Source organism: Bos grunniens, chromosome 29 (genome assembly GCF_055505025.1).
Source record: "Bos grunniens cultivar Pamir isolate PY7600 chromosome 29, Bosgru_T2T1.0, whole genome shotgun sequence".
Classification (NCBI taxonomy): domain Eukaryota; kingdom Metazoa; phylum Chordata; class Mammalia; order Artiodactyla; family Bovidae; genus Bos; species Bos grunniens.
In genome coordinates, this window is record NC_141193.1 from 46614756 (window position 1) to 46632133 (window position 17378).

General features: G+C 39.9%; 1 protein-coding gene across 8 annotated transcripts in view; it reads left to right on the forward strand.

The window, feature by feature from the left end:
- Positions 1-9597, forward strand: part of NAALAD2 (N-acetylated alpha-linked acidic dipeptidase 2) — a 51828-nt gene extending 42231 nt beyond the window's left edge. For 4 of the 8 annotated variants that reach the window (XM_086383053.1, XM_086383059.1, XM_086383057.1 and 1 more), the window contains 3 exons: positions 460-541; positions 1723-1815; positions 8397-9597. In XM_086383053.1, the coding sequence (XP_086239179.1) occupies positions 460-541; positions 1723-1815; positions 8397-8586 (365 nt within the window). In that variant the 3' untranslated portion in view covers positions 8587-9597. The remainder of the gene's footprint in view (positions 1-459; positions 542-1722; positions 1816-8396) is intronic. The other 4 variants (XM_086383054.1, XM_086383058.1, XM_086383056.1 and 1 more) reach the window with 3 other exon arrangements.
- Positions 9598-17378: the final 7781 nt, after the last annotated feature.

Below are 17378 nucleotides of genomic sequence, written 5' to 3' on the forward strand. Positions count from 1 at the left end.
TCTCAGAGTTTGAATGTATCAGCTTGTCTGTCACAGGTTGCCTTAAATAAGATCTTAAATGTACTACTTAAAAACTAAAAATGACATTATTTTATTCTGTAATAATTATAGGAATGAAGCTCATTTATAGTGTCTGGCATACAGTTGTCCCAATAAAAAAGTACTGAAAGAATAAATAAATGAATGCTGAGTTTCTGATAAATTGAGTTTTTATGTCCTAGACTCTTGAAATTTGTTATTTCCTTCAGAACCAATTTTGCCATTTTAAATTTTATACATTATTTCTTTGTTACAAGATATCCTAATACATTCCAAGGATCTACAAGAAGACTCAGTAGAAAAATAGTTTCAATACCTATTGAGTCATAGCAAGCTAGCATGGGGACGGCTGGAAAGTGAAACTGAAATGTGAAGCACTTGTGGTTAATAATTTCACCTCTATTCTTCTATTTTTTAAAGAGTCCTTATTTTCTGCTGTGAAAAACTTCTCAGAAGCCGCTTCAGATTTCCACAGAAGACTTTCACAAGTTGATCTGAATAAGTAAGTTTCAAATGTAAAGCTATCTACTGTTTTTAAAAGCAATGTGGTTAGTGGAATGAACTGTGTGCCCTCAAAGAAGCATTCAATTCAGAATCACTGCTACTCAGATTATGGTCTTCCAACCAGCAGCATCAGCCTCACCCAGGAGCTTGTTAGAAAGACAGAATATCAGAGCTCGTGCCAGACCCGCTGAGTTGGAATTCTGCAGTAGACTCTCCAAGTATTCACATTAAAGTTTGAGGCACGTTGCTACTGAAAGATAAAAAACTCATCCCATGGCGGGGGCTAAGGAGACATGTCTTTGGAAGTTTGCATAGTAAGAATTCTGACTGCTGCTGGTAATTCATAATTCTGAGGGTTTAAGTGCATTCATAACCCATTTTACTACAGTCCCAAATAGTCCTGTGAACAGTGTAGAAATTCTTTCTTATACTTTTTTTTTTGCATGTCCTTTAACCTCTTACCACTTGAAAGTTGAAAAATAATTTGAATTATACTCAAAGCATTATTTAACAAGCATAAACTGCACCACCTCACACTTCATATCACTTTTCTTAATATTTTTAAAATTCACTCAAACAAGGTTTCCCACCTCCCATGCAGGCAGAAAGCTGTGTCAATCATTGTGAGGGGTCTTTCTCTCTCCCTGGGGTTGTAGGACAACCTAGGGAACTTGTGCAGCACCCCAAAAGATTAAGTTGGCAGATTCCAAGTGTGGAGGGGCTCCCTGCCCACGAGGTACAGCTGTCTGTCTCCCTGCTTGGAGACTCCTGCAAACTCCCTTCATTCTGTGTTGTTCAGCCTTTACTCTGCTACTGTCCTCCATGGTGGAACTGAATGACTTATCAAGAATAGCTTGGCAGTCCACGCTGTCTATCTTTGCAGGGGTGCTGGCTCTCCTGCAAACAATTAAAAATGTCTTTCACTTCTTTAGGGAAAGTCTGTGGTCTTGAAAAAGAAATCAAACCATTTCCTAATCAGTCTCTTTGTCTATTATAAATAATAGAAAGATGTGCCTGCTGTTATATGCAGCTTACCATATGAGCCTGGGTATTTAATATTCATTTTCTTAGAAGTCTGTGATTTAGAAGTTTATTTTCCCCATGCCTTATCCTTATTTAATAGTTTGAAATGTGGCTTCATGGTAAGGATTTTAATTATCTATTTTTGTATTCTCAAAGCCCCATGGTAGTGAGAATCATGAATGACCAGCTGATGTTTCTTGAAAGAGCATTCATTGATCCTCTTGGTTTACCAGGAAGGCCGTTCTATAGGTAAGGAGGTAACAGGTATTGCACTAAAGGACACCAAGCATGTCACTCCGACCCAAACCAGCGTTCCTGGAGGTCTGCTTTAAACTACTGTGAGATGAGTGGAAAGTGGATATGTATACTGAAGGAAACACGGGTGAGATTATGCTGGTGGCATTAGTGGTGAGGAACCCGCCTGCCAGTGCAGGTAGACGTAGGAGACGGGGGTTCGATCCCTGGGTCGGGAAGATCCCCTGGACGAGGGCACAGCAGCCCCCTCCAGTGTTCTTGTCTGGAGAATCCCATGGACAGAGGAGCCTGGCAGGCTACAGTCTATAGCATTGCAAAGAGTTGGACACATCGGAAGTGACTTAGTGTGCATGCAAGACAGTATACTTTTTTTTTAATTTATTCAGCTGGGCCGGGTCTCAGTTCCATCATGCGGGCCCTTTGTCTGTGCACACGGGCTTTCCAGTTGTGCCACACAGGCTCAGAAGCACATGGGCACTGTAGTTGGGGTGCGTAGGCTTCGTTGCTCCACAACACGTGGGATCTTAGTTCCCCCACCAGGAATTGAACTCCTGTCCCCTTCATTGCAAGGCTAATTCTTAACCACTGGGCCACCAGGGAAGTCCCTTAACAGGGTAATCTGTAATATCAGAAAAATTAATTTCATATCCTGTATTGCTTTGCTACAGATATAAATGGCAAATGATAGTTGAAAAAGACTCTTTGTGACAAAATTTAAAAGACAGAATCTTAAAGGGGATCTTATAGCTCATGTGGTTCAACTTTCTACATGAATCTTTTCTGTAGGATTTCAGGAAAGTGGTTATCCAGCCACTGTTTGAATCTTCCAATGATGGGAGACTTGCTACCACATGAGAAAGTTCATTCAATTATAAGAAAGATCTACTTAATAGAAAGTTTTCATCATGAAGATATATTTCCCCATAATTTTCTCCCTCTGACCTTGTACTGCTCTCCAAGTCAAGTAGAATAGTCTCGATCTATTTCCATATAGCATTTAGGGTTTCAGAAGATGGGTGCCATAGTTTCTCGTAACGAATTGTATTTTTTCCCAGTGTCTTGGCTGCTTTTGGATAGTCTCCAGTTTGTCAAAGTGCCTTTTAAGCTGTGGTTCCTTGGTAAAAATTAGAAAGGCCCTAGAGTCAGAAATCTATGTTCTAGTTCACTTGGCACATGTGTGATTTACAGCAAGTCATATCTAGGGCTTGCTCATCTGAATTAAGAGGGTGATAACAAGCTATTCTACAAGGCTGTTTATAGTCAAGTGACACAAACAAAAGATAGCTCTACATATTGCATTTCTTATAAATATTAGTAATTAGTGTTAACATTTAATTGATTATAATCCTAGGCACTTAGAACCCATCTCTGCCAAATACCAAGTGTCAGCTGGGCAAATTACTTCTCCAAGACTCAGATTCCTCAGCGGTAGATGGAGATTACTGTGCTTATACCCCATAGGTTTATAGATTTAAGGCTTGCAGAGGATTTAGCTCAGAGAGGGATACACTGGGTACATACTTGCTGTTTTTAGTATGTGTATTGCGGAAGCGAGCACAATAGTTGCTGTTTTTATAAAATCTTACATATTGTAAAGATAAATGTTTATTGATACAAATAAAATAGCAGCCATCAGTTAAGTATTTACATAAAACAAAGATTGAAAGCCAATTTATAGATTAATCTTTTTTTGCCTATGAGTCCATCTTTATATATATATATATATATATATATATATTCAATTTATATGATTTATAAGCAGAATATCTCATTTTCAAATTCAGGCTCTATGGAGTTCCACAGAATAAAAAGGGGCAGTTCTAACACCTAGATGTGTCTGTTATTTCCTTCAGAGAAAATCAGAGATGAGAGTTTGGTGTTAAATTTTGAATGCAGTTATGTACACATTTGGTTGTTTATTTATTCATTTATATTTACATAAATGGGACCATATATCACCTTGCAACTGCCTTTTTGGGTAACAATTTATCTTAGAGGTTTTTCTGTGTCAGTATATATTCTTTTAGCTATTCTCATCTGTTTCATTGTTTTCCATTATATGGCTTGCATGTGTAAATTTTTAGTCCTTATTGGGTTTTTAATTAATTTGTTTTTTCCCCCAATTACTACTATTAGAAAAGTACTGCTATAAAATATCCCCAAGACCTACTTGAACATTTAATATTTCTATAATCAGTACCTGGGATTTCAGGGTCAAAAGGTTAAACACATTTTAAATTTGATTAAGTAGCTGACAAACTGTCCTCCAATTTAAAATATATATTGGGAACTGTTCATTGAACACGAAGGCTGTATTCTAAAGTGAGGGAGAGGCAGTTCAAGACGAGGAGATGCAGACCTCACCGCTCCCAGACACAGAATCGACAGCCACAGATGGAATGGTTTCATCTGGGAAAAAAGAAAACAAAAGCCCTGAAAACTAAGTGAGCAAGTCCTCCATGTCAGGTGAAGAAGTGTGGGTGTGAAAGGGGTAGAGGAGGCTACTGACCAGTCTCAGCGCAAATCCCACTCCACTGTGTGGTTGTAGCAACCAGCCGTCAGGAGGGAGCTCACAGACCCGGAGCTTCCCTCTGGGGAGCAAAGGGTTTGTCCCCAAATGAGCCACCTCACCTGTGCCTGAGGGTGAGCCTCCCCGATATCTGGCTTTGAGAACCAACGAGGCTGCATCTGTGAGACCAAAGGGATGCACAGAAGCTAGAAATAGCCTGGGCCAAAAGAACTCTGCTAGATCACCTGCCACCGGCCCCAGCACAGAAGCAGCCCTTGAGTATCCCCCAGATTCTATGTGAAAGAGGTTCATTTGTTGATCTTAAAGCACTGGCTCAAGGGACAGGGACCAGTTAGAACCCTCTCTGGGGTGGAGGCTGGTGGGTACTCTGCTTTCCTCTGCCTTGCTGAGGCTGTGGGCACCATCTTTACCCTCTTCTTTCCTGAAGGCGATGGTCTTCATGCAGTCCCTCTGCTGAGCTCCAGAGCACCAGTATCTCCAGAGGGAAGCTTTTATCTGCGTGTGGTGGTACTCTGCTTCTGCACCTGGTGTCCTGGTTTTTCCAGCTGTCGCCGGCAGACACTCCTTGATTGCTTGGCTCGAGGTTGGGAGGGTGAGGGGGGCTTGCATTCCTGAATCCCATGGGGCTGTAACAATTGGAGAGCCAGTTCTTGCCACAGAGCAGACTGAAACACACCCCAGGTCTTTCTGAGGAAGAGGCTCCTTTGCCTGGCCAAGAGCTTCAGCCTGAAGGGCAGGGTTTCACTCCAACATGCTTCTAGAAGTCTGCAGGGCTGCCCTTGGGTAGTGAAGGCTGGTGGAAGCGCTCTCTGCTTCTCCTCTGCCTCACTCCAGCTTGACCCTCTCTCAGAAGGGAGCTTATACCCTTTTCTGGTCCTCCGATTTTTGAAGCTGCTACTGGGGACGCCTCTACATTTTCTGACTGTGGTGACCAGAGGGAAGTATGCTTGCAGCTCTCAAGGGGATAGATAGGAAAAGAGAGGCAACAGACCCAGGGGCTGTCTTCTGGGGAAGGAGGCCCATAATCCTGTAAGCACAGCTCCAGGTTGAGGGGCAGGACTCTGATTCCACCCATGTAAGTGCTGGCTGTAAAGCAGAGAGAGACCCAGGAGGGCGGTGCTGTCTTCACACTCTCTCTCTGCCATGGTCCGGGAAGCCAGCATCTCTTGGGGGAGCTCTTAGAGATGTCTGGTGCCTCAGCTTCTGTGGCTGCTGCCTGAGGGGTGCCCTGATCCCGTGGCTCTGGTGGCCAGACAGGATTGCTTTCCTTGGTCCCACAGGGTTACGATGATCTCAGAGTCAGTGCGCGGGAGGCTACCGCCTGCAGTCACTGCACAGATGGCAGACTGAAACACAGCCCGTCTTTCTGTAAAAGAGGCCTGTTGGCTTGTCTTAGAGCTTCATCCCAAAGCACGGGGTTTTAGGCTTCCCAGTGGCGCTAGTGGTAAAGAACCTGCCTGCCAGGGCAGGAGATGCAAGAGATGTGGGTTCAGTCTCTGGGTCAGGAAGATCCCTTGGAGGAGGGCACAGTAACAGTCCAGGATTCTTGCCTGGAGAATTCCATGGACAGAGGTGCCTGGCAGGCTACAGTCCATAGTGTCACGAAGAGCTTGACACGACTGAAGTAACTTGGCACACAGGCACCAAATAGAAGGCACGGAGTTAAAAGAAAGAATACCTTAATGCAACTGAGAAATGCACTGGACGGGTTCATTAGCAGACTAGACAAAGCAGAAGAATCAGTGACTTGGAACACAGGCAGTGGAACTCACAGAGCAACAAAAAGTAAGAAGGGTTTTTTAAAAGTGATGACCGTTGAAGGGACCTCTGGGACAACATCAGGTGAAGCAATGTGTGTCTTATAGAGGTTCCAGAAGGAACTGAAAACATCCCTAACCTGGGGAAGGAAACAGACATCCAGATCAGGAAACCCAGAGAGTGCGAATAAGATGAACTCAAAAGATACCCACCCTAAGACAAGCTATCATTAACATGTCAGGAAAGGTGTTAACAGGAACCATGGAACTCCCCTGGTGGCCCAGTGGTTAAAACTTCATGCTCCCTCTACAGGGGGCATGTGTTCGATCTCTCATCAGGGAACTTAGATTCTGCGTGCCATGGCAAGGCTGATTAAAAAAAAAAAAGTCTCAACAAACTGGATACAGAGGTAATATGTGTCAATATAACATAGTCCATATATGACAAAACCACAGCTGCCTTTATGCTCAATGGTGAGAACCCCAAAGCATTTCCTTTAAGATCAGGAACAAGGCAAGTATGCCCACTCTCACCATTTTTATTCAACGCGGTATTGGAAGTCCTGGCTGTAGCAGTTTGGAAACTGCTACAAATCAGGAAGAAGTAACTGTCACTATTGCAGAAGAAAATCCTAATGATTCCACAAATAAACTGTTGGGTTGGCCAAAAAGTTCATTCAGGTTTTTCTGAAAGGTCTATGGAAAAACTCAAATGTACTTTTTGGCCAACCCAATGTTAGAATAAATGAAATCTGTAAAGTTATAGGACACAAAAATCCATGTACAGGAACCTATGGTGTTTCTATATACTGATGATAAGAAGAAAAATTAAGGAAACACCTCATTTACAATTTTATCAGGTTTTCTTGATTCCTGAATCAATAATATTGTACAATACTCTCCCTCTACAGTTCTCCAGAAGATGGCATATGTACTAAGTAATATCTGTGACCTGTATCTCTAGTATCTCAGCTTACATATAGGTCAGACTATTAATATTTATAAACAGTTCAGCATGTATACTTGTTTCATTAAGGACGATCCACTTAAGGCCATACTAAAATTCAAGAGCCAAAGCAATAAATCCTGATATACTCTGGGAAATCTAAATGATGACATTATAAATGTCTTCGATCATTAATACTTACAGAGACTTCTATATTTTGTCATATAGTAGCTTTACATTCTGAAGTAGCTCTAGGGTTTGACTGTTAGGCCTAATTCCTTTTTTTTTTTTTTTTAAAAAAAAGAAGGGATCTGAAGCACTGCCCCCGGCCGCCCGCAGCTGCCTTTAATTTACTTTGTCTGCGCTGGGTCATCATTGCTGCGAGCAGTCTTTCTCTGCTTGTGGTGAGGGGGGCCACTCTGGTTGCAGTGCCTGGGCTTGCTGCGGCGGCCTCTCTCGTTGTGGAGCGTGGCCTCTGGGCTGTGCAAGCTCAGGAGTGAGTGTGGGCTCAGTAGGTGTGGCACACAGGCTGGGTTGTCCTGCAGCATGTGGTGTCTTCCTGGACCAGGGCTTGAACCCATGTCCCCTGGATTTCCTTAATTACCGGACCACCAGGGAAGTCCAGGCCGAATTCCTGATAAGAGTGATTAATCCAATATGTCCCTTTCTGCAAGGTAGAATTACATGCAGTGGGGAGAGAAGTGGCTTGATCTCCTGAGTTACTTACGAGATGAAGCAGGAAATCAGGTCCAGACTTTCCTTCTAGATCAGAAATAAGTGTGTCTTTGTTGGCAACCCATATATAGCTGCTTTGCCTTTGTGGAAGGGGCTTCGTTATCCTTACTAATTATGATATTTTTGAAATACATGCTACTTTGCTTGTTTCTTTTTAATTCTGAAGAGTATTGGGAATAACTGTCCTTCTTGTGGAATCTTTAAAAAAGGCAACACAAATGTAATTTTTTTTTAATCTCTTATTAAAAAATATCCATAAATTATCCATGCTTTGTGGATGTGTAGGCAGTTAGACAACTAATGCCTGTAATTTACAGGAAAATATCTGCTTATTTCCAGCTGCTTGGGTTGATAACATGATATGATTCACTAGACGGATCTTATCAACTCCTTTCTTTGCTTAAAATTGTCCCATTGCCTAAGTGTCTCAAACAACAACATAAGGTTTTACTTTGGAGTAACAAAAGTAGATATCAGGAGGAGACACAATATTTCATTATGAATGAGATCTAACAAAGACACCACAAAAAGAGAAAGGAAAAGCATGTGAAATGTAATGTATGAGTACTCTTTAGCTCAGCCTGTTCTCTGTGTTTTTTTCTGCTAGGCACATCATCTTTGCTCCAAGCAGCCGCAACAAATATGCTGGTGAATCATTTCCTGGCATCTTTGATGCTATGTTTGATATTGAAAATAAAGCAGATCCTCATTCAGCCTGGAAAGAAGTGAAGAAACACATTTCTATTGCAGCCTTTACAATCCAAGCAGCGGCAGGGACTCTGAAAGAATTCTTATAGTAAAGTCTCAGGTAACTGGCTGCCGTTAAAAGTCTGAGGATAAAATCCATCTTTCTGTTAACACATGAAGCCAGAGCATGCTAAAATTTTGCTTTTCATGTCATGTTTTGACTTTAGACTTCCAGCTTGTTCATCTGTAAAGAGATTTTTGGCTCTGAAAATTTAAAACTTCATCATCAAAGTGCTAATCCAATAAAACAAACCAAAGAACTTCATCATTTGTAGTAGAATGGAGTAAGAAATGGCAACCCACTCCAGTATCCCTGCCTGGAAAGTACCATGGACAGGGAAGCCTGGCTGACTACAATCCAAGGACATGACTGAGCATGGACATGCATGCATATGGAAAAAGAGATAAAGTAAATGAAAATTCCCTAAAATAAAATATGGCAAGGAACTTAAACTCTTCAGACATTGTTGGCTAGAATGTAAAACAGTTCAGCCACTTCAGAAAACAGTCTGGCACTTTTTTATAAAGTTAAATATATACTTATAGCTCAAATTCTACTTCTAGATATTTACTAAGGAAAAGTAAAAACATGATCACCAAGACTCTTAGCATGTTTGTTGCAGCTTAATGTGCAAATAACTGTAAGGAAAGATTGAATGCATGAGGAGAAGGGGATGACAGAGGATGAGATGGATGGATGGCATCACCGACTCAGCAATAAAATGAAAGAATTGCCAGTCCACGTAACATTATTGGCAGACATTGTCGAGGGCAAGAAGCCAGACGCAAAAGAATGCTTAGCATGAGATTCTTCTTAATACACGAAGAAGCAAAACTAATCTATGGTATTAGAAATTAGATCATTGACTGCATGGGTCAAATAAGGGTCAGGGAGGTTTGTGGCACAGAGGGAAGTTTCTGGCATTATGGGAGTTTTCTCTATCATGATCTGGGTGATGTTTACACAGGTATACACATTTGTCAAACCTCATCAAATTGTACACTTAAAATGTATAACAATGATAAATGTTATTACCAATAAACAAAATCTGGCAAGCAAATTGGAATAGCTTCATTTTCCATCTTTTCTCATAATTTTTAGTAAGTCAGTTGTTGAAAAAAAAACATTGGGATTCTACCTTTCTCTCTGCATTACCAGATCTAACAAATACCTTAAAATTTAGCAGAATACATCAATTTTTTTCCTAAAAGCAAAGTGATTGAATTGTCTCCTAGCTTGCTTTCTCTTTATCTTAACATTTAAAAATAAAATTATATAAATATGCATGTAATACTGATATATATGTATATACACATATATAAATATATACATTTTTAAGCTTTAAAAATCCTTCTGTGAATGGAGAGTTTGTGGCTAAATTTACACCCTCCCTGCCTTTCTCCTGCTGCCTCACCTTCTGTGAAATCATTATGGAGTACAAATGGTAAAGAAAAGTGTAATAGCCATGCTTTTGATAGCTTCAACCCTACTGAATAATATGTCTGACAGGTGAAAATAGTTGACCCTTGAAGAACATGAGGGTTAGGGGTGCTGACTCTGTGCAATTGGAAATCCATGTGTAACTTGCCAGTTTGGTTACTCCATATCCTTGTTTCTGCATGCATGCATTCAACCAACTTCATGCATTCGTGAAGGACTGTTGCATGTATTTAGTGAAATCAGGTAAACAGACCTGTGCAGTTGAAACCTATGTTGTCCACAGGTCTGCTGTAGTTGCCACAAATCTTCATACTCAGTCCTGTTGAACAGAATCATACTAGCTTGTACAAACTTTCATGAAGGGCCTAATGATTCAGAATTGTGGGTAATCTAAGATGAAAGCTTCCTAAAGCTTAGTTATTCAATTATTTTGCCAAAAAGAGAATCAAAATCAGATGAACCCTCATAGGCAGGCAGGCACACTGACTACAATCAGAAGCTTTAAAGGGCAATAAAAGGTATTACTTATGAAATAAAAATTTATAAATCATATTGCTGCTGCTGCTAAGTCACTTCCGTCGTGTCTGACTCTGTGTGACTCCATAGACAGTGGCCCACCAGGCTCCCCCGTCCCTGGGATTCTCCAGGCAAGAACACTGGATTGGGTTGCCATTACCTTCTCCAATGCATGAAAGGGAAAAGTGAAAGTGAAGTCGCTCAGTCGTGTCTGACTCTTAGTGACCCCATGGACTGCAGCCTACCAGGCTCCTCCATCCATGGGATTTTCCAGGCAAGAGTACTGGAGTGGGTTGCCACTGCCTTCTCCGAAGGAGTACTTACATAGCAATAATCACTCTACTTATAATAAATTCAGTTCTTTAGTCAAGGCATGGAGTGGCTGGATGTATTACAAAGACCTAACTTTTTCAGCTCTAAAGATACACATAGGCTCAGGGTAAAGATTTGAGTGTAAGAGGATATTCCGTGCAATTGGAAAGCAAAAGAAAGCAGGTACAGCCAGACAAAACAGACTTGATGCCAAAAATAATAAAAGACAAAAGGTCACTGTATAATGATAAAAAGGTCAAAATATCCAGAAGATACAGCAGTCATAAATATAAACCCCACATTGGTACAATGAAACTTGTTAAGCAAATTCTAACAGAGCAAAAGGGAGAGATAGATAATGCAATAGTACTAGAGGCTTTCAATATCACACTGATAAGTGACCACTGATAATCCACATAAAATCAATAACAAATACTGAAATTTAACCATACCTGTAACAAATGACCTTAATAGACATATAAGATTTGAAATGAGCAGCAGAATATACATCTCAAGTGCACACAGAACATTATCTAGGATAGATCATATGATATGAAAAGAAATGAAAGCAAAAACACATCTCAATAAATACTGAAATCATGACAACTGTCTTTTTGGATAGCAATGGTGTGAAACTAGAAATCCACAAGAGGAAAGCTGGAAAATCTACACATACATGGAAAACAAACAAGACACTCCTACTAAACAACCAGTGAGTCAGAGGGGAAAAAATTATCTCACAACAAATGAAAATGGAAATATAACCTATCATGGGATGCAGGTAAAGCAGTTCTAAGAGGACAGACTATAGCAAATAAGTTCATATATTAATTAAATCTCAAAAAAAACACAAAAACAAAACCAAAAAAAAACCCTGACTTTATACCTCAAAGATCTAGAAAAAGTTATCAGGAGGAAGGAAGGAAATAGTCAAGATCAAAGTGGAAATACATGAAATAGAGACCAGAGGGGGGAAAAATAGAATTAACAAAATTAGAGCTGACTCTTTGATAGATAAACAAAACCAACAAAACCTTTTACCAGACTAGAAAAAAAAAAAAAAAAAACTCAGAAATGAAAAGGAAGACACTACAGAAATATTAAAGACCATATGAGACTATTATGAACAACTATATGCCCACAAGAGAGCCTAGAAGAAATGGATAAACTATAAACACAAACTACCAAGACTGCATCAGGACGAAGTGGAAAATGTGAACAGACCAGTAACAAGCAAAGAGGTTAAATCAGTGATCAAAAGCCTCCCAACACACTCCCGGGACTGGATGGCTCCATTAGCAAATTCTACCAAACATTCAAAAGAAAATTAATATCAGTCCTTCTCAAAGTCTTTCAAAAAGTGAAGAGGAGGAAACACTTCCAAATTCATTTTTTGAGGCCTCTAATTACCCTGATTCTAAAGCTAGAAAAGAACACTTAAAGAAAACAATAGAGCAATATCCCTAAGGAGTTTAGCTACAAAAACATTCAACAAAATCTTAAGACACAAAGGGGTTACACATCATGATCAGATGGGATTTATTCCTTGTATCCAAAGATGGTTCAACATGCAAATCAATAAATGTAATACATAACATTAATAAAAGATAAAAACTGCATTATTATTTCAGTAGATGCAGAAAAGCATGTGATAAAATACAACATCCTTTAATGATTAAAACTCCCTAGGCAGACTGGGTATAGAGGTACATACCTCAACATAATAAAGGCAATAGATAACAAACCCACAGTTAACAGATACTCAGTGAAGAAAAGCTGAAAGCCATTCCTCTAAGATTGGGGAAACAAGGCAAGGAGGCCCACTTTCACCATCCTGTTTCTATAACCCAGGGTTTCCTGCTCTGGCTAGAACAGATCATTTGAAAGTTTGTATGGACACATAAGAACCTGAATAGTCAAAACAATCTGAGAAAGAAGAACAGAGCAGGAACAATCACATCCCCTGACTTCAGGCTATATTACAAAGCTACAGTAACCAAAATAGTATGGTAGTATCAAAAAAACAGACAAAACACACAGGTCAGTGGAACAGCATAGAAACCCCAGAAATAAACCCATGTTCTTATGGTCAATTAATCTATGACAAGGGAGGCAAGCATATACAATGGAGAAAAGATAGTCTCTTCAATAAATGGTGCTGGAAAAATTGGACAGCTACATGTAAAAGAATGCAATTAGAACACTCTAATGTCATACATCAGAGAAGGCAATGGCACCCCACTCCAGTACTCTTGCCTGGAAAATCCCATGGATGGAGGAACCTAGTAGGCTACAGTCCATGAGGTCGCTAAGAGTCAGACACAACTGAGCGACTTGACTTTCATTTTTCCCCTTCATGCATTGGAGAAGGAAATGGCAACCCACTCCAGTATTCTTGCCTGGAGAATCCCAGGGATGGGGGGCCTGGTGGGCTGCCGTCTATGGGGTCGCACAGAGTCGGACACGACTGAAGCGACTTAGCAGGAGCAGCAATGTCATACATAAAAATAAACTCAAATTTACTCAAGAATAAATTCAAACTCTTTGCATTAAAGACCCAAATGTAAGGCTGGATACCATAAGATTCTTAGGAAAATACAGGCAGAACACTGACATAAATCACAGCAAGATCTTTATCAGTCCACGACCTAGAGTAATGAAAATAAAAACTAAAATAAAGACATGGATTAAACTTAAAAGCTGCTGCACAGCAATGGAAACCATAAAATGAAAAGATGATGAGAATGAGCCATTATCTTATACCACTTGTAACTTGAAATATGTCAAAGATCTAAACATAAGTTCTGATAATTTAAAATTCTTAGAAGAAAACATAGGAAGGAAACTCCTCAACACTGGTGTTAGCAATGATTTTTTTGGATGTGACAACAATAAACAAATAGGACTCCATCAAATTTAAAAGATTTTACACAGAAAAGAATAATAAAAACAACCAAATGAAAAGGCAACCTACAGAATGAGGGAACATTTTTGCAAATCAATTTATGATAAGGGGTTAATATCCAAAATATAGAGAGACCTCACATAACTAAGGAACAAAAATGCAAATAATCTGACTTAAAAATGGGCAGGATCCCATGAAAAGGCACATATATACATTATTATGTATAAACAGATAGTAGGAAGTTGCTAAATAACACAGAAGCCCAGCCTAGTACTCTGTGATGACCTACAGGGGTGGGATGAGGGGAGGGAAGGGAGGTTCAGGAAGGAAGGGATATATGTGTGTATTTATGTGTGTATTTATATATATATATATTTATATAATTATGACTGATTTGTGTTATTGTAGAGCAGAAACCAACAGAAATTTGTAAAGCAACTATCCACCAATTAAAAAATTAATAAACTAAAAAAAATAAATAAAAGTAGGCTGAAGACCTACACAGACATTTTCCCAAAGACATACAGATGGCCAACAGGTACGTGAAAAGACGCTCAATATCAATAATCATCAGGGAAATGCAAATTAAACTACAATGAGGTATCATCTCATATCTGTTAAAATGGCTATTATTAAAAAAACGAGATAACAAGTGCTGGTGAGAATGTGGAGAAAAGGGAATCCTTGGCATACAGTATGGAAAAGTGAAAGTGAAGTCGCTCAGTCGTGTCCGACTCTTTGCAACCCTGTGGACTGTTGCCTAGCAGGCTCCTCCATCCATGGGATTCTCCAGGCAAGATTATTGGAGTGGGTTGCCATTTCCTTCTCCAGGGGATCTTCCCAACCCAGGGATTGAACCTGGGTCTCTGCATTGCAGGCAGACGCTTTAACCTCTGAGCCACCAAGGAAGCCCCTATACAGTATGGAGCTTCCCCCCCAAAATTAAAGGAAGGACTAACATGACTCAGCAGTTCCACTTCTGGGAACAAAGTGAAACCAATAACTTGAAAAGATATGTGTACTCCAAAGGTTATGGCCAGATTATAACAGCCAAGATATGGAAAAAACTTAGTGTCCATCAATGGATGAATAAAGAAAACATGCTATTTAATACACATATAATGGAATATTATTCAGCCACAAAAGAGGAGGGCATACTGCTATTTGTGAAAACACGGATGGCCTAGGCACATTATGCTACCTGAGACGTCAGACAGAAAAAGATGAGTACTATATGTTATCACTCACGTTTGTAAGTTTAAAAGTCAAACTTGCAGAAACACAATAAAATGGTGATTAACTCAACAAGTTAAAGCAATGGTACAAATTTACAATAAATAGTCAAAAATCTCGAGATATAATGCATGCTACAGTATATTACAATACAATCATCAAAATTGTGATGATTACAATAAATTGTGAAACATTCTGAAAGAGATGGGAATACCAGACCACCTCACCTGCCTCTTGAGAAACCTATATGCAGGTCAGGAAGCAACAGTTAGAACTGGACATGGAACAACAGACTGATTCCAAATAGAAAAAGGAGTATGTCAAGGCTGTATATTGTCACCCTGCTTATTTAACTTATATGCAGAGTACATCATGAGAAATGCTGGGCTGGAAGAAACACAAGCTAGAATAAAGATTGCCAGGAGAGATATCAATAACCTCAGATATGTAGATGACACGACTTTTATGGCAGAAAGTGAGGAAGAACTAAAAGAGCCTCTTGATGAAAGTGAAAGAGGAGAGTGAAAAAGTTGGCTTAAAGCTCAACATTCAGAAAACTAATATCATGGCATCTGGTCCCATCATTTCATGGCAAATAGATGGAGAAACAGTGACAGACTTTATTTTTTTGGGCTCCAAAATCACTGCAGATGGTGATTTCAGCCATAAAATTAAAAGACACTTACTCTTTAAAAGGAAAGTTATGACCAACTTAGACAGCATATTCAAAAGCAGAGACATTACTTTGCCAACAAAGCTCTATCTAGTCAAGGCTATGGTTTTTCCAGTAGTCATGTATGGATGTGAGAGTTGGACTATAAGGAAAGCTGAGCGTCAAAGAATTGATGCTTTTGAACTGTGGTGTTGGAGAAGACACTTGAGAGTCTGTTGGGCTGCAAGGAGATCCAACCAGTCCATCCTAAAGGAAATCAGTCCTGAATATTCATTGGAAGGACTGATGCTGAAGTGGAAACTCCAATACTTTGGCCACCTGATGCGAAGAACTGACTCATCTGAAAAGACGCTGATGCTAGGAAAGATTGAAGGTGGGAGGAGAAGGGGATGACAGAGGATGAGAGGTTGGATGGTATCATCGACTCCATGGACATGACTTTGAGTAAACTCCGCAAGTTAGTGATGGACAAGGAAGCCTGGCATGGTGCAGTCCATGGGTCATAAAGAGTCAGACATGACTGAGCAATTCAACTGAACTGACAGTATAATACAATCATCAAAATTGTTAGAGAATTTATTCCAACTTCCAAAAAAAAGGATACTAAGGTGATAGAGGTGTTAACTATCACTACAATGGCAATCATGTTAGAATGTCAATATGTATCAAATTAACATTTTACACTTTAAATTTACATGTTACATTTCAGATATGTTTTAAAAAAACAAAAGCAAAACAACAACAAAACACTCTAGAAGAGGATGGTGCCTGATTTGAGTACTTTACACCCAGAACAGCACTTCCTTGTCAGACTTACACTGTCATAAAGAACATACAATAAACTCCCATTTATCTATCTCCCAGCTCAAAGAATCATCCCCCTGCAAAAAGAAAAAAAAAAAAAAAAGTTTTTTCCCTAAGCATATCCTATTCAGTGGTCCACATGCTAAGAGATTCTCATAAGAATACTTTTGAAATAGCAAGGAAATATTTTGCTAGTTACAAATGTTTTGCCTGTTTTATTCAGTTCAGTTCAGTCACTCAGTTGTGTCCGACTCTTTGCGACCCCATGGACTGCAGCACACCAGGCCTCCCTGTCCATCACCAACTCCTGGAGTTTACTCAAACTCATGTCCATTGACTCGGTGATGCCATCCAACCATCTCATCCTCTGTCGTCCCCTTCTCCTCCTGCCTTCAATCTTTCCCAGCATCAAAGTCTTTTCCAATGAGTCAGCTCTTCACATCAGGTGGCTGAAGTATTGGAGTTTCAGCTTCAGCATCAGTCCTTCCAATGAACAAAAAGGACTGATCTCCTTTAGAATGGACTGGTTGGATCTCCTTGCAGTCCAAGGGACTCTCAAGAGTCTTCTCCAACACCACAGTTCAAAAGCATCAATTCTTCGGCGCTCAACTTTCTTTGTAGTCCAACTCTCACATCCATACCTGACTCCTGGAAAAACCATAGGTTTGACTAGATGGACCTGTGTTGGCAAAGTAATGTCTCTGCTTTTTAATATTCTGTCTGTCTAGGTTGGTCATAAATTTTCTTCCAAGGAGTAAGCATCTTTTACTTTCATGACTGCCGTCACCATCTGCAGGGATTCTGCCTGTTTTATTATTATATATATTTTTAAGGCCTTGCTGTGGGGGTAGTGGGATCTAAGTTCCCCCAACCAGGACCAGGGATCAAGACTGAGCCCTGACAGTGAAAGTGCTGAATTCAAACCATTGAACTGCCAGGGAATCTCCTATTACTGACT